The following is a 26,366-nucleotide window of genomic DNA, read 5'->3' as shown; positions in this document are numbered from 1 at the left end:
GCAGGGCCTTCCTGGGAACTTCTTCCTCCCCACACATCCACCTCCCCTGTAATTCCCCTGCCCATGGCTATCTGGATTCAGAAAAGGCAGCAAATGCCAGAGGAAATTGCCTGCACCCTAGGGAAAGAGGAAACCGGAAGGCTTTTTTGCAATTGGACTTACAGGAGGCCCAATTGGCCCGGGCTGTCCTGGGGTTCCCTCGGGTCCAGCTGGTCCAGTGGGCCCTGGTGGGCCGGGTGGCCCCGGAGGACCTTGGATTCCTGCTTGTCCTTGTTCACCCTGAGGTTTGTTAAAAGAAGGGTTACCAGCAGTCAGAGCCAGGTCAACACACCGCAACCCCAAGGGCCTGAGGTGGGTGAGCCTGGCTGAAGCAGAAGAAGCAGAAGAAAAGTCCCAGGTTAGTGCCCAGAGAGGTTTCCAAGAGCAAGGCAGAGCCCTGCTGCCAAGAACAGCCTGGCTGCCCAGGCAGAAGGAGCCAGCACCCCACGGTTTGCAAAGACATCCAAGGCCACCTTCTCAGAGCATGCCTTAAAAGAGATCTACATGTGGCCAAGTAGTCCACACCCTTTGCGTGTCAAACGCCAACATCTCTTGGGCCTCTCAGGAGGCTCTCCCAAGCACTTGACAGTCACATGTGAAGCAAAGCCTCTCGTGACCACGCTGGCACTTCCTGGCAAAGCCGCAGCATCTTACCTCAGCCTATTTTTTCCCCCTGTGCTATATTTGTTGGACAATGCTCCTGCTTTTTTTCCAAGGACCAAAAGTAGAAATGCCACAAAACCATAAGAAAATAACACGATCATCATGGCATTTCTGGAGTTCGCCCAAGGCAGGCCTATGTGGGCCAGGCAGAGCCTGTTTCTGTAAGATTTAACAAGCGAGTGCGTGCAGAGCCACCTGCCATTTTAAGCTCTCCGAGGAAAGCCATTCCAGCCAGTTCCTCCCCAGGCCCCTCAGTAGCCACTCAGCGGCTGTGGCTCATGCCTCAGCAATGCCATCTGGCCCAAAGGACCAACACTCAGGACCAAGCGGCGCTGCGGAGACAGTGGGTTGGAAGCACCATGTCAAATACCAGACTGCTGATCTATAATTGATGTCTCCAGCAAACTCCTACGGCCCCATGGCACCCACGCTAAGCTGCTGTCTCACGGACTGCCCTGCCCAGATAAAATATCACAACATCCTGCTTCCATCTGAAAAAATCTTCTCCCGCAGGAAGCTAGAAATCAAACACGGTGATTTCTCAAATGTAAATCAGTGGGCCTGCGGTTGAGTCTCTGCTGCTGGGTAAAACCAAGGCTGCTGTCACGCAGCCATGTGTTCAGGGCAGTGCACAAGATCTGTCCCCTGCACGTGTTCCTAACCATGGTGTTGTTTATCCTGGCTGCCTGTAGTAAAACAAGGAGATACAGGGACTTCTGCTTTATTTAGAATTATACGTGAAAGAAATAAGATTCAGATTTCGTCTTTTCCGCTGTGAGCTCTATCTGGAAGAAAATTTCCAAGGTGTGGGCCAGGCTTATGGGAAGCTCAGTAACTGGGAATGGGTGCTGGCCTCCTAGCAGGGGACAAGGGAGATGGGGGAGCAGGAGCCCTGCCCCTGAGTGGGAGCACTGGTGGGAGCTCACCAAGCCCCATTCACATTGCCTTTGCTCAGCTGCATCTAGCACAGCACAGTTTGTGTAAGTGTGTGCCCATCCATGCAGATCCCTAACCACACAAAACATTATTGCCACATCATCATGTTCTTATTAACGCATTCAGCATGAAAAGACCTCCACAGATCTAACTGGACTGTAAGTGGATACTGTAAGTTGGAGATCAGGTGTCACAGTCATCAGATGCCATTCTGTATTTTTAGCTGCTGCCTGGAGCCATTTTTCAGCTCTTTCAAACGCCATTTGGTCACCCTCATTGTGCTTCAGCAATGCGATGCTCATGCCCATGTGCAAAGGGCTCCTGCTGATGTGCTCAGAGGTAGCAGCAGGATTTTCTTCCCTCAGGCACTAGCACTTGACAGCCTTGTGTTTTTTCTTAGTATTCTAATGTCGATCTCCTGGAACTGCTTGGTGCTAGCAGATCTGTAGGAGTGGTTTACACTTTGTCTTGCTTAGAGAATGAATAAGGCAGCAGCATAACATCACGGCAAGATTCTTTGGTGAAGCTGGCCTCGGGGGATGGAGGGAATTTGCAGTCCTGGCTGACAACAGGACACAGGGCAGCTATTCAAGTTTCCCACTTCATCCTGGATAGGAGCTTTGGCTTTCAAAGCCTTCCCAAGAGGTCAGCCCTTGGCCTGGCTCTTCAGGCTGAAGCCGTGGGGCTTTACGTGGTGTGAACGCTGAGCTGATAGGAACTGGGCTGAGAGTACAGGCTCAAGTGATAACACCAGGATTTCACACAGCGCTGGGCAAAGCACCTCGTGGCACTGCAGCGCCCTGCTAGCATCTGACAGCTCAGACAGCGGGGTGACAAAACCCAGCCACTTCATAGAGGGTGCCCAGCACACTTCAGTGGGGTAATTACAGCGGTTTATCCGCACAGAAAAGTCCATCCCAACCGATGGAACAAGGATGCTTCAAGTGGGCTCATTAAAAGCCACATGAGCTCTGACTATGGACGCTCTTACTCACTATTCATATGTCCGTAATTCATTTTATGAATTCATTACCAAAATAACTAAACTAAACATGAGTTATTGCCCTGGAAACCAGAATAAATGTGTTTACACAAAGATTTAATGCAATTTAATGAAATCATTATAAGAGCTTATTTAAACACGTTTTCCCCAGTGTCTCAGACCAGACTAGCCCTCAGAAGTGTTCACTATTTATTCATCTCAGTTAAACTTCACGGACATTAGCTACATTTCAGCAAGAGGTTTCCAGCCTCTTCTGGAGATTGAATATGCAGGACCTGGCTCTGTAAAGTAGGAGACTGCTTGTCAACAGTCCTGGCTGCAGTTTCATGGCCCATTTCTTTTAGTTTTAAGAACTGGCTCCACTGCACTTCTTTTTAGCCACATTATCACATCAAAGATTTGCTCCACTTCAAACAAAGTCCCTCAGCTCTGCCCAAGCCCCTTGGAAGCCCCTCTGCGGTGGAAGACAGACGGGTAGTGAGCTGATTAATTGCAAGCATCAGAACAGGCAACGAGGAGAGGTCTACCTGGAAAGTGCGTCTCTTTATGACCGGAGGTGGAGCCAGCCGCACTGAATTGAGGAGAGGCAACAGCTGAAGATCAAACCAGAAGGTCACAGGGCAAAGGAGGCCGTTAGGGCATCGAGAGTCAGATAGCAGCCAGGGGAGAGAACAGAGAAAAGGGGAACAGAGAGATTGCCGTGAAAGTCAATGACCGCGTGCAGCCACGCGTGGTACAGGTACCTGCCGGCAGACCTCCGAGCTCCTGTGCACCATGTACTGCTCACTGGGGACGTGCTGTCCACCAGACCGAGCCAACCAGGCCCTCCAGCACAGAGCTGCTACAGCTTCCTCTGCTCAGAGAGGGGGCTCACCCAGGGGATTTCTGACTCAGCTCCACTGTTCTCCCAGGCTGTGTTTATTGCAAGACACCCCCACACTGGCTCTGCTCTTCGTTTCTCATCATCAGATCTGAGCAACTACCAAAAAACTCACCTTCTCCAAGTTTTTTCCAAGTGCAGCTTCCCATTTTTTTCCTTCTTCCTTTACAAGGAAGTATCCAGGGGCCTCACCCTTCCCCAGGGTGCGTGTGGCAGTGTGGCTGGCTGGGCCCAGCAGTGGGGCCTAGGGCCAGCACAGGGCACCAGCACGGTCCTTTTGGCAACATGAACACTGCCAAGGGAGAAGACAAGAACTCGGTGTCTCCGAGCCCTGAGCAGAGCACTGCCTTGGGAGCCTGCACTTTGCTTTTCCTCGCTTAACAGTAACAGCAGCCTCCAACTGCTTATAGCCAGGAATGCTGCCCCAGTGCACAAAGCTGACCCGGACACACAGCAATCAAATGCACTAAAGCTCAGGAGCATTTGTTCATCCTCCTGCAGTATCCAGTTTCCACTTGCATACATGCTGCTGTCAGCCTGGCAGTCACCACGCCAGCTCTAGGCCCAGGAATGCTCCACTGGCCTGATCTGCTTTCCTGTTCCTATCAGTTTTCCATTGAAGCTGTTCTCGATTTACACAGGGAGAAGAGAAAGAAGCATTCTGCACTCAGTGCAGCCGTTCCCCACGTGAGCTGTGCTCGGATCCCGGAGGTGTGCCTGCAGGTCTCCCACCACCGTGACCACGCACCCCAGCAGCGCTGCTCAGTCCCTTTAAATGCCACTTCTTGCTCTGGCAGCAAAAGCCAGGACGCAGTCTTGTTGCAAAAGGAAGTGGCCATCCAATACTGCAGCACCGCCACCCTCTGCTCAGGTGGCTGTATTCAAATACACTGATTCTGAAACATTACACCGCTTGCAGGGAAGCAGAGGGAGGACGCTGGAAAAGATAAAGGGGAAAATGGAGGGAAGTGGTAAGAGCCCTCCTGAAAAAAGAGACAAGATCCAGCGACGGACTTCAGTGCAAGAAGGACTGTCTAGAGGAGGCTGAAGCCTCCTGCGGCCAGCTCCTGCCCTGCCCCTCTAGTCCCAGTGGCAAGAGGAGCGTGCAGTATTGGATGCCTTGTGCCTTTGCATCATAACTGGTCCGCCAGACCGTTACCCACAAACCTTCAGCGTAAGGATCTGGTTAGAGCGCAGGGCTGCAAGGGTGGTACTTAGGTACTCCTGCGGGACAGGGAAGACACAACAGGGGTCAGTGAGACACACAGTGTTTTTGAGAGCAGACAGAGCACGGCTGCTCCTCTCTTCCCAGTGCTGAGCGCCTGCCCCAGGTGGCATTCTGGAGCAGCCCCATGCCTGGGATCATCCCTTGCAGAGCCACAGGCCATACAGAAGGAAAAATAGGAAACTACAACATGAGCCAAGGCATACATCCTAAACTTACATTTCCTTCCTAAGAAAACAAAGACCTAACAAAACTGAAACAACATCTCTGGCTTTTCAGTATGTTGGTTTTCATCTCCTTGCTCAGAAAAACTGACGGAAGTTCTTGTCAACCAGTAATTCAAGGAGAAATTGCAATTCAGTCAAATGTGGGGCATGTTTACGGCAAGGCTTGTTCTCGCTTTGATTTTGGGAAGACGAGAGGGAACTGCAGCTCTCTGGGCTGCCTTGCACCACCAGCCCCAACCTTGCAGCCTGTGACCACACACTCCAGGACAGCCCACCCTTGAGCTGATCTGGTGGCAGCACTCTTCCCACGAGCACATCTCTGCCTTGGAAGGACACCCATGGGCTTTTAAAAATGCTAAGCTTGCTGCCCCAGTGAGATCAGAGCTACCTCATAAGAGCCAAGGAGGCATTACCAAGGCTTTGCTGGGACGTGAGGCTTTGCATCAACCTTTTCCCAGCCCTGTGGCATCACCCCAGAATGCCTACAGCCCAGCCCACCAAACCGGTGTGTCCCTAGCCCCAGGTTGCTCCTGGTGACGCACAACCTGCACCTTTGCTTCCCAGTGCTGCTGCCGGTCCCATCCCTGCTTTTCACCTTGAGCTCTGAGGACAGGCAGGAGCCAAAGACTGTAACAAGAATCCAGGACACCGCTTGGGCAAATATTGTTGTTAGCTTCTTTTTAAACATAACAATCTAGTGAGCCGGCTCGCCTAAATAAACACAGCTGACCTGCTATTATTGTACCCAGGCTGGCACATGCCCACAGCTCCCATCTCCCTTGCTGCCAGCTGAGATCGTGCCCCTGCCTCTGCTACGCAGAGCATCCAGGGCCTTGCTCCCCTGAGGACAGGCACCAGAGCCCAGCTATTTGTCCAGAGGCTCATAAAAAATAAACAGAAAGCCCTTAAGCCTGTATCCCTGTACACCCAGATTACAAATTCCAGCCACTTCATATGATGTTGTTCCAATGCATTTCCAGTGGATTTTCAGCACTCCAGTTGCTTTTAGAGCTGGTTAAATTCTGCCCCTGTAATCCCCTCAAACTCCACGATGTACTCTCTCCTCTCTTGGCTGCAGTACATGCTGGCCACGCCAGGACACGGAGGCAAGTGGGGCAACAGCCCGGCTTTCATTAAAGGCTGCTGCCACCAGTCCTCCCATGGCAGACTGTGGAAGTGGGACTGAGGTGGTGCACCCTGCTCCTCCAGAAACTTCAGGCTTCACTGAGTTTTGGGGTGAAGACACCAACCTTCTCCCTCTTCAGGTATATATAGACCCATGCTGCAGCACAGAGGCTCTCCAGGAAGAAGCAATGACAGCATTTAGCTGGGAGTCAACCCCAGCGAGCAGGAACAGAGCGGAGAGCCAACATCCCTCCTGGAAGTCCTTATCTGCAGCTTTTCTGAGAAACACATCAATCAACCAAGCACTGCTCTCAGGCCCGGATGACACATCTTGTTCACGAAACCATCTATATTTCCAACAAAAAGCCATTCAAACAAAAGGGGGATTAACATTCAGGAAGGCACAGGACAGATGATAATAACACTAATGACTTACCCTGTGGGAGTACTCTGCACACTGACCCTGTGAAAGAAGGGGATTAAAAGGAAAGAGTTTAAACCACGAACAGAGGGAACCAAAATAGACATGGGAGGGCAGATCCACAAGGTGTAAATCACGGTGGCTCGGCTGAACTCAGCGAGGCTATGCCAGTTTGCACCCGATAAGCAGCCTACCTCCCACCCACTGACCCCGCAGCCCTCAGCTTTTCCTGTATCTCTCGGCCACTCAAAGTCAAACCGAGCAGCACCAGGCCAGCCCACTTCTCTGTTTGCTTTTTATGTGTCATTTTCAACATATTTCCCATAAAAATTACCTTTTCTCCTTTTTGTCCTGGGGGTCCCTATAAAAGAGAAGAGATTTTTAAAAGGCTCTTGGTAAAGGAGAGGGTTCCATACATGCAAGAGGAAAGGGATGAGGGGAGATACAAACACAGAAGGTGAAGTACTTACGGGCTGTCCCCTGGGACCTGCAGCACCCTTTAAAGAAACACACAGTCGTGAATACAAGATGGGTTTACAGCGACAAAAGCTGTCAGTATAGGCAGTAGGTGGAACCTCAGCTTTTACAAACTTTTGTGGAGAACAGTTCCCAAGAGAGCTTTGGGTTCCCTTTGTTACTTGGGAGGAGTGAAAATGCACACATGTTCTGGCTGCACCACGGGGGGGGATTTATTAAAAGGAGGGGGGGAAAAAACATCAGGAAAACACACCCTCATTGTTCCCTGGATCTCAGCTGACAGCACGTCTCCTCAGCTGACGCACTGGGATCGAACCAGCAGCAGCCAGGACTGAAGCCAGAGCTAGGGATGTGCAGCTGAGAGATGGCAGTTCACCCCTCTGTTGGGGAGCGGGGATGGGGATCTTCAACATGTGCTTGCCAGAGGGCTACACTGACACTTGGGCCTCCAGAAACAGAATTTGCAGAAGAAAACATCCAGCAGTACACTAAGCAAAGCTGACTACAGAGCTGCTACCTTAGTGTGCTTGCATCTCATCATCAGAGAAGTCAAGAGAAACACGATCATGTTTGGGCTCCCATCAAGAGCAACCCAAGTTTGTCATTCCCAAATGAAAGCATTTTGGTACGATGCACAAATGAAACAGAGCTTCAAGAGGGGAAAGAAAAATATTCAAAACAAAAAATATGCTTTTTTTTTGTTAGATAAGTTGAAAGCCACCAGATGGGTTTTCAGAAAACTTTCCATCAACTTTTACTTCTGCTATGAGGCCAACCACGAAAAATGTCAGCTCCCAGAGTGTATTTAAAGAGCATAATTGCTAACTGTGAGGAAAACATATCCCACGCATAACTACAGAGTTGTTGTTGTGACATGATGAATCTGAAAGCCAGAATGTAAAGATTACAGGCATGCATCTCAGCACTGCAATGAAGTTACAGAATTAGGTACGTAGCTAGGCCATTAGCTGAAGCTAGGACCGCTAGTCTGCCTACAAGCTAGTTTCCAGCTGAGAGGCAATGCCATTTCAAACCAATCCATCAACCACAAGCATATATAATTGTTGTTGTTGTTGTTACCATCTCCCCCTTCTGTCCAGGATGACCCTGCAAAAGAAAGAAAACATCCCTCAGCTTCGGCCATTGCAACCTCTAGAAGATGCTTGCTTTACCTGCTTACCCCTTGCCTTCAGAGGTACTCACAGCCACTATTATTTCTCAAGGGAGATGCAACACCACACACACAGAGCCTTGCTCACACACCTAACATGACATTGCTCCCCAACAACCAAAACACTGAGGTTTTTCCTGCAGCAGGCTGGCTACTGCCCTTGTGAGGTGCTGGTCCATAGGTTTGCCTAGAAAGGAAGCAGCCGTGCTCTCTCTCTCTAATCTCTTGACACCTGCATCTCCCCCAAGGCATCTGTGGCATCCTCCTGCCTGCCAACCTTCTGATTTTCATTTAATCCATGCATGCACATGATGTTGCAAAGTAATCCTCTTAAAAACATGCTCTGTAGCATGCAGGCTGGTAGGAGAGTGGGACGTGGCAGGTGGCAGGGCACAAAGCCTCGAGAGAGGCTGTTTGCTTACCGGTTTGCCATCCAAGCCAATAGGACCCTGAAATAAAAGAAAGAAAGGGAGAAATGATGAGAAATGCTTTCACCTGGGCGTCTGTCCACCTGCCCCAGAAAAAACTATGTGCCACAGGACAGCACAGCTGGGTACCACCCAAGCTTCCCAACTGCTTCTGCTGGGACCTTCTCATTGTCAGCCCATTTCAGCAGTAAAGCTGGACACAAGAAGGGGACACAGGAGGGATTATCCATTGGCAATTTGCAGGAAAAAACTCTCAGCATTTCAAATTTTGCAGCGTCTCATCAATTAATTGAAAATCAGCACAGTTATCTGGAGATTTGGATTTAAAAAGGCACCCACCATTGCAAAAACATGAATTTTTGCAAACGATAGTATAATAAAAGTGTCCTGGGGAAGAAGTGACATGTAGTTCAGCAGTGTTTTGAAGGTATGACGTGATGAAAAACAGGCCCCGTGGAGCGCCGTCCCACTTGACACTTTCTCATGCACTGGGCTGATTTGTTCTCTGCTGCTACTCCAAAAGCCAAAGACCACAAGGGCCAGAGGAGATCTGCTTCTCCTCAGCCTCAGGGCAGCTAACAGCCCCCCTTCTCATGAAGGGCAGAGCTGCGGAGCCTGGTCGGAGGGCTCAGAGGCTGCCAATTTCTCCTGTTTTCCAGGCAAGAGCCTCCTCCAAAGACCTGCTCTGGCACATTGCACGTCCTGGAGCAGCAGCTGAGCTGCTCGGCAGGAGCCAGGGCGCCAGGGCTGTTTGTGTTTGCCTTAGGCTTCCTAGCTGCCCAGGATGAGTGCATAAGAATAAATAGCAACCATTTGAGTTTTCCAGCAGCCTTGATGCTCCACAGAGCATTGTCAGCAACTGTGAAACTGAAATGAAATGAGCTTTGTCCTCTTCTAGGCTTGCTTCCCATTCCCTTACCCATCTGTAACTTCTCACTGGAGAAAAATCTCCCCCCTTCTTGTGCTTTTTGCCCTTTCCCTTTGGCATGACCATGACCATGGCATTCAGCCCAGCATGGTCCCCATCTGAACTGCATCACATAGGACCCCATTTGGATTACAGATGCTCACTGCTACTGCAAAATCACCTAAAAGCTCAAGTAAGGTTGGAATGTCAACTACCCGAGGGTTATTTTCTTTGTTTGGGGGGTATTTTTTTGGATGGTTCTCTTTTACTGAACAGATCAGGCTTCAACTATGTTATTTTAACACTTACGTTTGCTTTTTTTTAAGTTAATTTCCTTTTGGCGCAGTACAGTTTGTTTGTTTTCCCTAAGCATCATTTAAAATTAAAAAAAAAAAAAAGAAAGAAAGAAGAAAGCAAATGAAGAAAATACTACTTTTTACAGGGCTATCAGATCAGGTCCTTGGCATCAGACAGAAATGATAAGGGACGGCAAGCACTAGTGACACCTCTTAGTAATACCACACACACGTACCTCAAGAATTCAGCAGCTACACTTACCGGGAATCCAGGAAAACCTCTTGTTCCAGGCTGTCCCTGGAAAGGATGAAAGAGAGACAGCAGTTCAGAGGAACTGAAGGGGATTCCGATGGTCCCTAAGTTCTGTCTATGAAACTTTTCCTCTAGCCTCTGCCCATTCATCCTACAACTCTCCAAGGAGTTACCCAAGACACAGTTTCCCTCCGAGGAGAATGCGACTGAGGGAGAAGGGGAAATCTCACATTCCCACTCCAATTTATACAGGGCCAGGAAAATGCTGGAGCAGGTCCAGTTTGGACTGCAAGCAGTTTCCTTGAAGTTTCTCCATTAATTAAATGGGTGTCCCTAGCCCATACACTAGCCTTTTGGAGTATGTTCCAGAGGCTGAGCTCATCTTATGGCAATCCTTGCTGCCATAAACCGGAGGCGTTTAATGCAGGATGCTGCTCTGTGCAAGACAAACCTTGCAGGTCACTGGTGTCTAAATACAGCCATTCCTCTTCTCCTCCCTCCCCTGTGTCATGTCCCAGTACATTCATTTTCCTCACATATAATTCTGGAGAAGATATGACTTTTATCTTTGACTGCTTTTTCTTGTCTAAGAGCTAAGAGAAAAAGGAGAGTTAGGTGGTGTTATGAGGAACATGAGCACCACATCCTTCACCCTTGCCTTTTTCTAGTTAGCCAGGGCTAGCTACCAGTTTGAGAATAGGGATAGCAAACTTATTGGTTTGCAATGTATTTAGAAGCTTCTTTATTACTCTCTTAAAAACACTGGGGTGGGTGCAGGGCAGAGAAAGAAAATAGAAAAAGAAGAAATTGTTCTTTGCATAATTCTTCAGTTTCTGGAGTCTATGACAACCCAGGTCACAGATACCCTAGGTCTCTGGGCATCTAGTAAAGATACCAGTTTACTTGAGGATTTTTCTGTATTTTTTGTCTCCTAGGAAAGATCTGGGTATGAGAAAGAGTTTGTTTTTTTCACCTTAACCAGAGCAATCCAAAGGAAGGGGAAGAATAGTACAGGTTGGCCCGGCTGCAAGGTGCTGATGAGGTTTGCCATAGCAAAGCAATGTTGTCACCTTGCAAGATAGCCACATCAGCAGGAGAGGGAAGATCTTCAGGTGGCATCTCTTCCAGCCTCCCTGCACCTGCAGAGAGGCTCAGTGGGGATTCAGCCTTGCTGAGGATGCGGAGAAATAACCTCTTTGCACAGTCTGAGGGCTGCCCCTACCACAAAGTGCCTGGACTTGCACCAAACAGTTGTGTTTTTTATACACAGTGCTAGCAGGGCCTGATTACGTTTGCATTGTTTTCTTAGTTTTGCTAAGTTGAACTTGGTCAACTTTGCTTTGCATTGCAAGATACATACTAAACCACCTGGTTCCATTGGCCAGTGACCAGTAGGGAAGATAGGCTATAAATTAAAGGATTTGTTCACCACTGCTTTCCGAAAAGGCGAAAATCAAGTTGAGCCTAGCCACAATTCATTAATTCTGGCTCCCTGTTGGAAGCTTCCCCAGACAAGAAGTGCTAAAAAAAGAATTAAGGAGAAAATCTGGAAATGGTGCAATTTGGCTTCCTCTCTAGACTGCAGACTGCTGCCTCTTTCTCCTTGGAGGACAGCAGAGTGATTTGCACGGTATCAGGCCAAAACAACAGTTCAGCAGTGAGTGATTCCAAGAATCTGTTTTTGTTGGGTAGCTGTTTTTCCCTGTCTTCTTTTTAAGATGTTGATCCTATGAGGTATGTAATCCCAGGAGCTGCCAAATCATGAAGATCATCTGTTTCTGCCACTATCAGCACACTGTCCCTCTCTGGCCAGAAGCTAAGCAGCTCTGAGTGAAAACTTTAACCTTCAAATGAAAATCTGGAAAGTATTTCTCATCCCACATCTTCCCAAATGGCCCCTTGGCTGGGGTTCCCGTGTTTGTCTTCAGTGCTCAGCCATCCTTCTGACCTACCACCAGCTCCTCTGGAAACTGGATCATCTTCGCAACAGGCTTTGGGGTGCAGTGTGTTCTCTGCTTTCTCAAATGGCAGCAAAGGCAATGAGGCAAATAAGCAGCACTGAAAGAGACATTAAGTCTGTCTTGCAGACTAGGCACATGTCCTTCAGGGAAAGAGCAGTGCCCAGCTATGCTTGCAGGTCCTACGTCGATGGGGGCCACCGGGTTTTCTCTCCTCTTACTATTTCACACTATGCAGGAGGCTGAGAGCTACAGCTTGAGGGAAACAGAAGAAAGGTGCAGCCTTTAGCCTCCCAAAAACTGCTCATGGCACTGGCACTTTATCAGAGGCTGGCGTGGAGGGACCCATCAGTCCGCTCTCCTCACCCGGCCAAGTGGCCAAGGGTGATCTGTTGTGTAACAAATGCTTAAGGAAACTCTTTTGCTTCAGTTCTGCCGCCTCTCAAACTCCAGCGTGCTGGGCAGGTGGGCCTGGGAACCCGCAAAGCTGTTACTTATTAGAAACTCTTCTTTTGGAAAGCTAATTGGAAAGCCAGATGTAGCCAAGCATTCGTGCTGCCTAGGTCTCTCTCACTTGACCTCTGCTGTGAAACAAAAGTCGCCAGCGGCCCATGCTCTTGGCAGGTCAAGGACAGTGCTCTTCACAGGTTAATCAAAATCGGAAGTGCCCAGAGGGAGGGAGAGAATTTAGTCTCTGGGTCTTTTCTCATGGAAATCCCCAGAGAAGGCTGCACAGGGATGGAGTGAGGAGGACTGGCTACATTCACACAAAAGCAGAGGCTTGATGGCTGAACTGCAGAGCAAGAAACATCCAGTGTTTAGGGCACATAAGTGCTCCAGCTCTTAATGTCATGCTGGCCTGTTTTCATTGACTCTACACTTGCAAAAAGCTTTGTCTGGCTGACTCCTTGCTTTTGCTGGAGTGGGGTGCAAAATCCTCCCTTGCGTTTCCTCTGCTCCCTCATCAGCAAAGGGGTTTTCAAGATTTCAGTAACTATGCTGGCAAAGAGTTTCCAAGGCTTTGGGAACTGACAAGGACCTCTGGACAACTCTCATCTATCCACCTTTGTGAGCTCCCTAGCCACCAGCTTAGCCCTGATCCTGCTCTTCTGCAAAATCAGGGGGGTTTGTCCTTCGCTAATGAAACCAAAGGCTGAGATCAGCCAGGCAAATCGCATATTCTCCTCAAAAACAGGAGTGGTCCTGTTGCAAGAAGGAAATATGGTTTTTTTACTTGCAAATACAGGACTATAGTTTCCTTGCAAGGCGAGGCTTCTTAGTTTGTTCTGGAGTATGAGCTGTAATTTCATTATATATAGTATATAATAGTGGTATAAAACCAAGCCCGGCTCAGCATGGGAACCACATTATACAGGGATTTTGCTCTCTCCAACTGATTCTGTCTTGCTGCCCCTCCTAAATCTTTTCCTGTAGCTTGCCCACATCCTGAATCAGTCAAAAATAGAGAGGAAAGTCACTCACGGGTGGACCGCGGGGCCCAATGATGGACATGCCTGCTTCTCCTGGAGCACCCTGCAGAGAGACAGGGAAAGGAAAAGGGGTGAGAAAAGGAAGAGGTGAAAATACAATGAGAATGACATTCCCATCAAAACTGAGGCTTAACGAGGGTGCTCAAAGTATAAGAATGTCAGGGCTCATGTGACAGCTGCCTTTCTGGCCTCTCCCAGCTCTTGCCCTCCTCTCTGGGAGAAGAGATGTCATTTGGGACTACCTGTACATCACAAAAAAAAAGGAAGCTGCACAGCAAGTACAATTATAAATGTGTAAAACACTTGTTGGCAAAACACAGGCTCTGCCCCTGTGCAAATATGAAAGACTGCCTGAAACCCCTGCTGTTGCCAGAATACATCATGGTGTCTGGTCAAACTTCAGCTCAAGAGATTATTAATGTTTTTCTGTAATTTCCATTGCTGATGCTCACCCTCAGTCCCTGGTCCCATCCAGTTTGGGACTTCGTAAGCACTTTCCATATTCCTCCCCAGACACAGCTGCATTTTAGTGACTGCCTTCTGCCCATGTCTATTCTTTGTAAAGCAACCTGTCTTCTGCAAACAGGCAAAATATGTGAGGAAAAATAACCTAAGAAAATCCCACAGACTTTGAATATTCTCCAGTGATCATTTATAAGAACATCCTTTGTAGGCAGTATGGAAACACTGGCTGGAGAGCTCCATACCAAAGACCATGTTCTCTATTACAGAGTAAGGAAAAATGGAAAGGGATTACATAAACTGCCCATGTTTTTTGAATGCAAAGCTAGCTATTCTATGAATAGGTCAATTGAGACTTAATGACTGGGTAGGAATGCTAAAGTTTAGGTCTAAATTAAATAACTCCAGGTTGAAGAAGCTTGACGTACTGCACAGTATAAAGCATGTGTTTGGGGTGGAGAAGGGGGAATCCGGAAAATAAAGGCCTTGCTCAACTCTGGTTTCTGGAAGAAACTGGGTCTGCCAGGGAGACAAGTAGTATGATTAACGATGTATCACACTGATTCAGATTGGGCCAGATCCTAAGGCAAACATCAATTCAGAGACCATTTTGGTACCTGAAAACCAATACACACAGAAATACTTGAGATTTTGCCTCTCCTGCACCAAGCTGCACCACAAGAAGGGCTGGAGCCTTTGGGGCTGGTTTCCAGTCCAGCTAGGGCTCAGGACAAGGTCCCAGCAGCAATAATCCCCTGCACCACATAACCCCTGTAGATCCCAGGGCAAGGGCTGGGGCAGTAGTGGCACAGGCCGCCTTCATTCTTGCAGCAGGCGCTGAGAGCCCTCCCAGAGCCAGAACCAGCCAGGTCTGCAGGCTCTATCTGCTTGACTGACAGTCTCAAAGCTGCTGGTGAAAGTACAGCACAAGCCCAAGGCTTTTTCTCTTTTAAAGCGTGAACTGCACTAAGTGGACATGGAAACCAGTTCTTAAGATGGTAACAGGCAGCTGATAAGAGACACACAATTAACAGCTGCCAGAGCAGCAGCTGAGCTCTCTCCTTCCCACAGTTCAAGATAACCTGCATATCCAGGAAGACTCTCACACATTCTGCACCAGAGACAAAAGAAGGGATATGGTGAGCCCCAGGGAAATGGGAGCCACAGGCAGCTGGCCAGCTGCCTCCTGACAGCACTGGGGAAGAGCCTCGCTTGTGTGCATATCAGCTCAGATGGGATGTGGATGAAAACAGCAAATCCCTTGCTGGAAAAGCAAACAGCCGCTCTCCAGCTCCTAGCCACCCACGATGTGCAATGGGCAGGAAACATCATGTCTTTAGAAAGCACTGTGTATCCCGAGAGGTGGCTCCAGAAGCGCCCGGGGCAGGGCAGCTTTTGGATGGAGCATCCCATAAACCATGCAGCCTGCAAGAAACAGAGCTCACTGCAAAACCAAGCTGGGACAGCCAAGGACCTCACAGAGGGCTTTAGGGAAGTATGGGCAATTAAGAGTGAAATCTCAGTCTGTTAGATAATGTTTGTAGGCTCCAATGAACAAGCAGAAGCCTGAAAGCAAGGAGAGAGACTCTCTATCCTACCTAGCTCTTCCTTGCTGTGTTTTTCTATCTTCCATGACAAGGAGCAAATGGCCCTGATATGGTGGTGCCCTGCACAGATGGTTCCCTTACTAGGTGAATATTCATCTCTTTCCTAGTTCCTGTATCTCGCTGCCTCTGGCTGCAGTTTCCCAGTTATTCACCCATCTCAAATGCACCTCATCACTATTCTTGCAGATGTCAAGTCCCGCCGTGTCAGAAACAGGAGTGTGCCATCCCATTCTCCTTGCTATGGCTCACACCAGAGGTAGTGCTGACCCAAGAGGCAGAGAGGAGCTGCAAGGGTGATTAGGGCAAGCGGTGCTGCCAGCATGGAAGAAACTCAGTGGTTAACACCCAGGAAGCCTTGAGGGGAGCCTTGCATGTGCCTGCCAACTTGTACGCTGTTAGTAAATCATCATAAACAAGAAACACAGCTTTTTTGGAGGCTGAGTGGCCTGGGAGGAATTCGGGAGATAAACTTACACTGCTGAGGGAAAGCAGGCAGCATAGGGAGTGGAAACCCGAAGTTGGCTGCGGTGGCCAGGGCTGCAGCTCAGGTATTTGGGCTAGCCCTATAGGAGGGCAGCCAGGGATGCTAAGGGCTGCGAGGAGCCAACTCACCTTCTCTCCAGGTTGCCCTTTTAGTCCCTGGGTCAGTGGCACCCATCGCAGCCACATGCAAGAGGGTGCAGGGGAGAGAGAAAGAGAAAGAGACACAAACACAGGCGTCAGCGGCAAGGGCACATTCCCTTGCCCCAAAACCCAGACTGCGGGGCTGGAATGAGAGGGGCAGCCGCAGTTCCCACCCCAGCCTTCCTTCCCATCCTTATCCCAAGGTTGTCTGAATGGAGAGCAGCCCTAGAACGCAGTGCTCAGCCAGGCAGGGCATGGCCCCCACTTGCTTGAGGCAGGGTTATTTGGAAAGGGCAGCAGTAGGCAGTGGGCAGGTGTGCATGTTAGCAAGCCCGTGGTTAGCAGAATGGAAGGAAACATCCTTCACGTGTATGTGGTTTACAGGGCTGACCACCCCGTTGCAACCAGGAGAGCCCCCTCATGTGTGGGTCTTGGAGAGGGCGGCTTTCCTCACGCTGACACCAGCCCAGAGTCAGCCTGGAAGCACTCTGACATCTCAGGGTTGGAATAGGAGAGGGAGGACAAGGAACATGCTAGAGGTCTTGACTTACCGGCCGCCCAGGAATTCCCATCGCGCCTTTGTCTCCCTGGCAATGAAGGCAAAACCAGAAGCAATTGGAAACTGGCCAAAAGCAAGGTTATAAAACTGCACAAATGAGCTGTGCCATGGATGCAGCTGAATGCTGCAGTGCAAGTGTCCAGGGATTTTGAGAGAGGAAGAGAGCAAGTTATAGAGAAAGTACGTCCATGGGGACCCCAACCTGTCTTTAAGGATCTGTGTAAGTCACCAGTTTGCCTGAGCACAAGGCAAGCCAGAACAGCTCACGACAGAAATAACATATAATGATTTAGGCAAGAAAAGGAAGGCAAGAGATTTTTTCAACCTAACTAAGCCTAATTCCACTTTCCACCACTTCACAAAATCCAGGTCCTGGGAACCAGCTTCACAACGTAGTCAAGTGTCACATTTTTTCTCTTTCTTCACTAAAGTCATCTCTAGTGTAAGCTATTTTTTTATATAGTTATCACTCTTAGACTTGAAAATATGCTCCTCTCCAGAAGCAAGACAAAAATTGTGGGAAAACAAGCCAACACAGGAAAAAGTACGTCTGGAAGAAGACATATGAGTGGCTGTGTTCAGTGTCCTCTACCCCTTCGAGATACTTCCCAGTGAATTGTCAGGGTGTGAACAGTCCTAACAGCAGTTTGGGGAATGGCTTTGGGTCAGGTGACACTGAACAGAGCCTTACAAACATATGAACACAAGACCAGTGGCCTTATAAGTACCCTTATAAATAAATAAATGAGTAAATATCAGCCCTTTCTGCATTCCTGGCTGCCAAAACTGAGCTCTGGGCAGATTTGGAAAACAGTCATAAAGATCCTTTCAGCAATCAGCTGCTATGGCTTTGGTGCTCACGTAGTTTTGGCTCTGTTTTGTAAAAATGACACAATAATAACCTCCCAGTTCTGCTTCCAGCCATGTCTGTGATTTCCTTGTGCTCTCTTTCCCCCCGCTGCATCTTGACACAAACTTAGTTTTTTTATTTCTGCAGCTGGAGATGCTGGGCCCACTGCTGCCACTTCTTTATGCTTTCTCCATAGCTACTTCCAACGTGTATGAACATAGCCTAAAATCTTTAGAAGAGAAATGCGCTTCAGTCTTTCTTTTCCTGGGTATATGCAGAGGTTTCTTTGTGCATCCCAAAGGAACCACCACCAGGAAAGCAAGCTGCTGTGATCCCAAAATCTGTGCTCATTCCTTACTCATGACCATCTCAGATGCAGATATGGTTACTGTGGACTTTTGTATTTGTGGAATTTCACTTAGGGCTTGTAAATCCTGCTGCAATTACCAAGTCCCATCAGTGAGAATATAGCACACTGCACCTCTTCAGCCAGATCACCAGACTGAAAAAGCCTTCTTTGGAAGCAGTATCCCAAATGTAGGAGGATTCATAAGGACTACATTGCCCCTCAGTTTGGTACTACAAAGCTCCTGTGGTTCCTATGCTGTTAGGAGCCACGATCTGTTGGCAACATGCTATTTTTCCACATGAGGATTACTGTGTGGGACTGCTACCTTCTCACAGCTCACAATCCTTGGAGGTCTACTGATGAATGTACTACCAGACAGAAAGAGAGAACAGAAAAAAAAAAGAAAGAATTAAGTATTTACCGGAAGCCCTGGTCTTCCTGTAGTACCCTGAAACAGAATACACAAAGTTAAAGTTAGGGTGAAAATCCAAAGGGAAGGCTTGATAAAAAGAAATCATATGTAAGGGTTTAGGAAACAGAATGGTTAATAATCTCTCCACAGCTTGTTGACCATGAGCTCTGATTGCTTTGGTTTCCTAATCACCTGATGGTAAAATATTCTCTCCTGTCGGCATGGCTCTACCCACAGCTCACTGCCTGCACAGGCTCTGAAGGTATCTGCAAGTCCGTGGAGAACAAGCTAATTACAGGGCTCTGACTTCCTTCCTTAGTTTCCATCTGCTAAATATTAATTTTTCATGTATGGAATTGCTGCAGTTGCCACAGAAATGTTGCATGTTCAGAAATGGGAGGGAAAACATCCACGAGAGGATCTTTTCCTTCGGATGTGGTCCAGACAGCAAATGAGTCCGGCAACCTCAGTACTATTGCACGATTTCATCATTTCCTTCCTTCCTTTGCCCCCTTCAGTCCCAATCTCACCAAATTTCTTGCATGACTGTGGGTTGCCCTTGCCTTCACCAAAGCCTTGACTGACTTCAAGGACAACGGCGGGACCATCTGTTGGGCAAGAGGAGAATGCAAAGGCTCCTTTTGCTCCTGGGGCTGTTGTTCATCCTTTCCTTGGCTTTTTCCCTGATTGGCCAAGACTACAAGCCTGGCTCAGTGCATTTCTAAAGTGTATTTCTGCCCATTCCCATGCTCAGCCAACATCAGCACTAGGGGCTCAGCCCCACCACCTGGCACGTTGTCTTTTGCAAGCTGGGAAAGAAACCGAAGAGAGAGGCATCAGGTCATCAGTGCTTTGGGGTGGCTATCTAGAATGACAGGTCTGACACACAGCCAGGCAGGAGCCCCTGTCTGTTGTACATAAGCTTGAGTTTTCATTTGGTTTTAATAATGAGAAATATGTGAGGAACAAGTATTTCCTATGGCAACATAGAGGACTCTGCCTGTCTTTTCAGCGATGAGCTTCTTCTGCTCACAGCAGCTGAACCAGTCTCGCTTGCCAGCCCCTTGGAACCCCAGAGGTCCTGAGTGAGACGAGGGTGCTGTTAGCTCAGGACAAATTCCACTTTGGCTAAAGATGCTCGGTCTGCCTGACTTCCCCTTGTTATTTCCATTGGCTGTCACATTCCTCACGTCCCATCCTAAAAGTCTGCACGCGGAGACTGGTTCAGGGGTCGCAGGAAGCCAGGATACGGTAGCACATATTGTCAGCACTTCTCTGGTGGTCCCACGCATTTCTGCCAGACTTCAATCTTTCATTATGATATTAAATTTCTAGCCCTTTTCGCTGCAAAGAAAGCCCGGAGTGTGTGTCTTCCTCACCCTGCAAAAGCACAGACTGCTCTCCAGGAGATGTCTGCACTGACCTATTGCTTTCTTTCCTGTTTCTAGCGGCAATAATATAAATGCCAACATCACTACCAGTTTTGTGCTACATCTCTTTAGCATCAGTATGCTTTAGCCCCCTCCAGAAATGTGATCTCCCTGCAACCTAAAGCTAATGCTGAAATACGTTCACTTCAGGGGCCAGTCCTGAAAGCCCTCGGGATAAATGACTGCTGAAGGTTTGCGTGGATCAGGGCTTCCAGCTGTAAAATACTTTCAGACCTTTTGGCCTGGGAAGTGCAACTTTTTGGAAGATTGCTGCCATTGAAGGGACTGTGCTCATACATCTGTGGGAGTCCAGTCTGCAGCATTTTTGACTCGATGAAAGGGGAAAATAGGTTGTGCAGTGACTACCTCTCCTCGGAACGTCATCTGCAAACTGTTTAAGACATTTTTGCAAGAACAGACAAAAGATGACTACCGTATGTTTAACTTCTCATGTTCCTTCATACAAACCAAGTACAGTTACTCTATTGTACAGGAATATAAGCCATTTCCTCTGGAAGGACTGTGCTACAGACAATATAACGTTTCTTTATAATCCTGAGAGATGTCAATACATGGCCTCATTCCTTGCATTACTCCTTCTGATTCACTGTGGTTCTCTTAATAGCTGTAAGAAAACTTCTGCAATAACCTTGCTGTTCTCCTGCAGCCTAAATCATCTGCGCTGAGGTTTTGCATTAGCTAACATTTGAAAAGGAAGCTGTCAACACACTTCTCCCTCTGAAATTGATAGTTACCCAGCTACACTTGAAGGCCCAACAGTTCAGCAAGCCTGGGTGAGTAGCAGCAAGCAAGTCCCTACAGCTCAGCTCGCACCATGTGTTTGCGATCTGTCTTTCCGTTTTTCACAAACACGTCTCGTTCAGCGTGTGGCATCCAGTGCATGCGAAGCACATGCAGCCAATCCCCCTGGGGTATGTGGGGCCAAGTGCTAAAGCACAGATTTCTGAGCCCTCGCATTTGCTTTGTCCCCAGCCCTGCAATTCCTTTGTCTCGCCCTCAGAAGTTGTGACACAGTGAAGAGCAACTCCATCCTGGCACGGGTCCTGAGCACCCACAGTACTTGCTGTTTGTGAGATCCCAGGGTGGACACCACAGACTGGAGATTTTGCCAGTTCATGCCCCACAAACCATGTCAGTAGCTTGTAAACCATAGAGGTTCGGTACTTACAGGTGGACCTGAAACACAGAAGGAAAAAGAACAGGAATTAATTTTTAATGCCATAAATCCTAAGGAGAATGGCAAATTAAACACATTGTAACTGTCCTTTGGGGCTGATCCTCATGTTGCTCCCATTCCCTGATGCACTTCCACCACCTCCTTGTTCTTCAATTAAGGCATCCACACAATTAGCAGCATTGCTCGCCAGTCACCACAAGCGCAGGGCAGCCCCAGAAAACCCCATGTTGGGAAGGCTGTAAGTCGGGCTGTTACACTCACTGTTGGTCCCTTGGCATACGGTGGTCTCCTGAAGTGTGACACTGCTGAGCATGGGGGACTCATTACATGTACAACTCCCCTTCGCATCCCACCTGCCCATCTGAGTCAAGAAAGTCAAACCTGGGAAGCTGAGAGCCCCTGTGTTGCTCAGATGCCCACGCATCTGCCATCAGCAAACCTGCAAAGGCATGCAAAGGTTCATGAGGACACTGTACCTACTGAATACACTGGGTGTCTTTTCTCCATAGTACAAGCTCATTTTCCCTTTTGCTTCTGTCTCTGTTCCCATAGGGGGCAATCTGCCCTCTTGGAAGAGATCCCCTCAAAACCTGCCTGTTTATTTTAGCTTGGAAAACCTTGCCGAACCTGCCAGTGTGGAGCACTGCATCTCCCTCATATAGAACCACTGCACCGTATAGATCAGGGCTTGAACAGCACACTTCTTTCATTGGTTCCCAGAAATTTCCTCAAAACTCTGACAGATATTGTGTGCGGAAAGAAACCCCTGGACTCACTATTTTGTGGTTTCCTCTCCATGGGAGAAGTGAGACACACAATACAACTGTCAGGGGTTTCTACATTTTCCATACTTTCTAGACACTCTTTTTCCCGTTTTCTTTTCTTTTTTTTTTTTGGTCTCTACATCAAGTGCCAAGAAGTAAAACTAAGCAGTATAGCAGGCAAGCTGACAGATAACAGGCAGCAACCTCTACTTTGCACAGGGCGTAGATGTCATGGCGAACACCTGCAGAATATGTTGTCATCCTGAAAATGCCCCTGGATGAACGTCTATAAAGTACAGGAGATTCTGGATGAACAAACATTTTCTATGTTGGAAACATCTCACTTAATATGATGCTAGCAAGCAGTTTGGCTATCAAGTTTCAGTGACCTGAAATTGCGTAGTCAAACAATGTTTTTAGCCTTGTGCTCAGCTTTCATCCAGTTTGATCAAAAAAAGGGAACCCTTCTGTTAAAATAAAATGAATTTAAAAGTTAAGCACCTGGCTGGTGATCAGCAGAGCTAAGGCTGAGCCAGAAGGCTCAACAACCCAAAATGAGAACAACTCTACCCAAATTTAGGACAGGAGCTCAGTGGGCAACGGGCTTGGTTGATCAGCAATTGCCTGCTGCCAGCGTTGGCGCTGGTCACTGTCCCACCCCGTGTGCCATGTCTAAACAACAAAAGAGTTTTTGATCAGAGGTCATTTTGGAGGGCAAGGTCAGACTCAGTCCAGGAATCCCAATTTCTGCCAGACTGGGAGAAAAAAAAGAAAAAAAAAAAGGTTTTTTTTGAGTTTGGCTTGGATGACAATGAGGTTCTGTGAGAGAACTGTTTTGGAGATATTTTGTTTCGGAGTGAGCACCCTGCCACAAGGTCATTGCTTACAGCCTGCCAATACACGGACTTTATTTCCATTAGCAACAGTATAGACCCTTAATAATCCGCCTACCCGTCTGCGAGGCTTTGGGGCACCCGTGGGTTGTGTGAACCAAACTGCTTAGCTAACACTGACAGCAAGCAAACCCTTCCATACAAAATGCAGCCGGTCAGCAGCACAGCTGACAGTGGTACTGCAATACTGCTGAGAGAAAGCATGAGCTTGTGTTTGCTCCAGAAGCTGTGTCCACAGAGCAGAGTAAATCAGCAGTGCCGGCAGCACTGGGCCCGTCGGGCTGTGCACCCCACGCAGATCAAAGGCTGGAGGCATACTGGAGGCCCATCTTTGTTATATGTCCTCTATAAAATTAATGGTTACACAAAGAGGGGCTGCGCACTCTTGTGTAAACACGCATCTGTGAGGTGCGGGGACATGGCTTTGGCTGCAGTAACTCAGTCATAGAGACGATCCAGGGACTGGGCTTCAAATGCCAGGATTGGCTGTGTGATCCAAGAGAAAGGAAAGCCCTGCAGTCACTCCTAAAGGCAACATTACCTTGCATGGGGTAGGGAAGATGCTCTGAGCACAGAGAGGAGGGAAGAGGCACTGCTGGATGAGCTGTCATGGAGCACCAAGGATTTTACGAAGTGAAATAATGCTTCAGCAAAGCGGATTTATCATGTTCTGTCACAGTGATTAACAGGAAGGTTGAGCAGAGCTTCTAAAGAGGCTCAATCTTTAACAAGTAGTTTAATGCACATCAAAGAAAAAAGCGAGTAAGGTGGGAGGGGACCCTCACCCCTCTGCTCCCACTACCCTTGTGAGCAAAGCTACAAAATCAAGCAAGAGCCTCAGAGCACCTGGGCAGAGCTCAGCACAGGCTGCCTGTGCTGCTTCTAACAGGCAACCAGGCTGCACAGGTCCTTACAAAAAGCAAGGTGAACTGCAGCAGTCACCACAGAGTCACTGTACTTTGAAGCCCACCTCGCCAGGAGCGCTCCAGTGCTGGTGCAAAGGCTGCACCATGACCAACAGACTGCAACAGGCAGCTCAGGAAAGGCACGGGAGGGCTGTAAGCAATCGCTGTTTATCCAGCTGCAGCGCTCATCGAGCAGCAGGGGACAGAGGGATGGGATGGAGCAAACGTGCTGGGAGGGGATGAGTGGGAGGAAGCAGTCAGCCTCCTGGAAAGGGGAGACCTCCAGAGCACCTCTGAAAAGGGACATTAGGAAAACAAGGAGTTCTTGTGGGGGTACTTGGGTCCCTCCAAACATATGGCCTCTGGAAATTAGCACCACCTGCACCGTCCCTTCTCTACAGCACTGTTTTTTAGGCAGACGGAAACTCGCCTTACAGAAGCTCTGCCTTTCCTGTAGGCCAAGCAGGTAAAAGAACAGCCGTGGTCTGCAGCCCACAGCACATACAGAGGAGGCAGAGGAGGCATGCCTCCACTCACTTGTCCTTCCTTGTAGCCCGTTCAGTGACTCTATCTAAAACAGAACTGCAGTGACTCCTTTTCTCTCAGCCACACAAAGAGATAAAAAGCCACCCTCCAAACTGCAGTCTCTTCGGGCCCAGAATAGGGGATGCTTAGTTTTGTAAGTGGGTCACATTTCTCCTAGTCTGGAAAGTCCCATGTCCCATTATGTTGCATCTTAAAAGCCGGACAGCATTAGAGTGGGTCAGCGTGGTGTGAGACCTTTGTGCTGATGGCAGAGATATCTCCCAGCAGTGCTCTCCAGACTGATAGGATCATTGAAACTATTCCATCCATTTAAGGGCATTTCCCAACATCTGGAAAAGTGGCCATCCTTAAAACACTCTCAAATGCTGATGCTAAATTTTTGTTCCCCTGGCTTCTTGCAGTCAGTCTACAATGTGGGCGTTTTCCAGCCTGCTCCAAACACATGAGGAATATTCCCCACATATGAGGAATTTCTTTCTACTCCATGGCACAAACAACATAAGGAGAGTAGGGAAAAGACATAAAGACATTGTCATTGCTTCCTTGGATCATCCTCACTACACACAGCAGCAGGAGGGGAGATGTAAACATGTAATTCATCCCTGTGAGGAAATCTAGCCACTTCCAGAGCCAGAAGGCAGCCATAGGGAGCTAGAGAGATACAGTTACTTCCTGACATTCAGGACTGTTAATTGATAACAAGATAGTTGTGGCCAGGCAATTAGTTATGAAATGCTGATTAAAATGTCAGCAGCCCTAGCACAATTCTACCCGGGGCAGGAAGCCCCTCTTTGCAGCACAGCCCCATTTCAGAGCAGGCAGACCCCAGCTGGGGGTCTGGAGCATGGATGGTGGATTCTGCCTGATTTGAAGACTGGCCATAATGCAGTTTTGAAGCCTGGGGGAGTTCTCATAGTCTTTTGGAGATATCTTTCCTATCTCCATCGAGGGACAAATGATTCAAGAGAAGGTGGAGGGAGCACTAACACGGAGAGCTGCAAACAAAAAGGCAAAAATACCAAGTTCCTGCCTGGTAACAATGGAAATACTTGCCATAAATCAATAATCCTAGATCTAAGTTAAATTAAAGACAATTGAAAGTTTCAAAATAGAAAACATTTTATCAGCAGTGATTTCCCAAAACACAGCTCCCAGAAAAGCTGCTTCATGTGATGTCAGCTACCTGGGTATAAAACTCCCTCCAGAGAGCACCAACCTCTGCCAAAGGCCAGGCCCTGTCCCCAAAACAGCTCCATGCAGCAAGGCAAGAGGTTCTTCAAAGAACCACAGCAATGTTGGACAGCAAAAAGGCTATCAGGATTTCACTGCCAAAAAATGTGACCAACACTAAGCTGCGGCACCAGGTTATGCCAGTCACTCAAGCTCGCATCTGAAATCAAACCCATGACATCACCGAGCCTCAGCAGTTGATATCAGCAGCTGCTGAGGACAGAAGTCACTGCTCAGGCACTCTGAGCATTCCCATACATCACCACCAGCCCCAGCCCAGGAGGAAACATCAAACAGCCAGAGAGAAGTCCATGTCAAAAGCGAGCAACAAGGAAGAGAAATAACTAACGAATTTCTCATGGAGAAATTAAGATGATTTAACAGCAGTCGCAAAAACAGTAGAGAGAGTCTAATAGTGAAGTTAAGCCATGGACTCACACTGCATCTCTGAGCATCCACATGTTTTAAGAAATGCCTGAAAGCACAACAGGAGCCAAATGCGCCTCCAGAGCCAGAAGAGGAAAATCTGGGCCATCCACAGCAAGCCCGTTAGGCAGAGCCAAGTGCTCACAGGCAAGAGATCAGTAACAGACAAACAGAAATACTCTGACAAACATCTGGGAGAGCCCCTCGTGAAAACAAAGGGAAAGGGCCAAGAGCAGATGGCCCACAGGGTACTATTGCTGCACCCAAAAGGAGGAGCACAGCACCTCTGGCACTGCCACAGGACACAATGGGATGGCCGAAGTGGGGCAGAACAATACTTGCTTTGGGCAGGCATTCATGGGCCCATTTGCTCTTTCCAAGCAGCAAACAATCGTGTTTGTCTCTGCCACGCTGAAACACTTAGCACCACAGAAAGCGAAGAAAACAGGGTTGGGAAGGGGCCCTGGGGCCAGCGCTCTCAGTGGGTTTTCTCTCCTGGGATCTGGAGGCCCCCTCTGGGTTTTCCAGTAGCAGTGCGGACCCCTGGATGGTAAATTAAAACCGGACGGCAGCAGGCTCGCTGTGCTCCGCCACCTTCTGCCAAAAAGCTGG

General features: G+C 48.4%; 1 protein-coding gene across 11 annotated transcripts in view; it reads right to left on the bottom strand.

Moving 5' to 3' along the window:
* Positions 1 to 26,366, bottom strand: part of COL13A1 (collagen type XIII alpha 1 chain) — a 78,147-nt gene that overhangs the window by 32,219 nt on the left and 19,562 nt on the right. For 9 of the 11 annotated variants that reach the window (XM_021397763.1, XM_021397762.1, XM_021397765.1 and 6 more), the window contains 13 exons: positions 20,982 to 20,989; positions 18,372 to 18,398; positions 16,744 to 16,779; positions 16,181 to 16,207; positions 13,492 to 13,542; positions 10,061 to 10,096; positions 8,590 to 8,616; positions 8,077 to 8,103; positions 6,990 to 7,016; positions 6,854 to 6,880; positions 6,535 to 6,561; positions 4,689 to 4,745; positions 163 to 279 (listed from right to left, as the gene is read on the bottom strand). In XM_021397763.1, coding sequence (XP_021253438.1) covers positions 163 to 279; positions 4,689 to 4,745; positions 6,535 to 6,561; positions 6,854 to 6,880; positions 6,990 to 7,016; positions 8,077 to 8,103; positions 8,590 to 8,616; positions 10,061 to 10,096; positions 13,492 to 13,542; positions 16,181 to 16,207; positions 16,744 to 16,779; positions 18,372 to 18,398; positions 20,982 to 20,989 — 494 coding nt within the window. The remainder of the gene's footprint in view (positions 1 to 162; positions 280 to 4,688; positions 4,746 to 6,534; positions 6,562 to 6,853; positions 6,881 to 6,989; positions 7,017 to 8,076; positions 8,104 to 8,589; positions 8,617 to 10,060; positions 10,097 to 13,491; positions 13,543 to 16,180; positions 16,208 to 16,743; positions 16,780 to 18,371; positions 18,399 to 20,981; positions 20,990 to 26,366) is intronic. The other 2 variants (XM_021397764.1, XM_021397769.1) reach the window with 2 other exon arrangements.

Source organism: Numida meleagris, chromosome 5 (assembly GCF_002078875.1).
Source record: "Numida meleagris isolate 19003 breed g44 Domestic line chromosome 5, NumMel1.0, whole genome shotgun sequence".
Lineage (NCBI taxonomy): Eukaryota > Metazoa > Chordata > Aves > Galliformes > Numididae > Numida > Numida meleagris.
The sequence above is the reverse complement of the archived record's forward strand: the minus strand, read 5'-3'. Positions and strand labels throughout refer to the sequence as shown.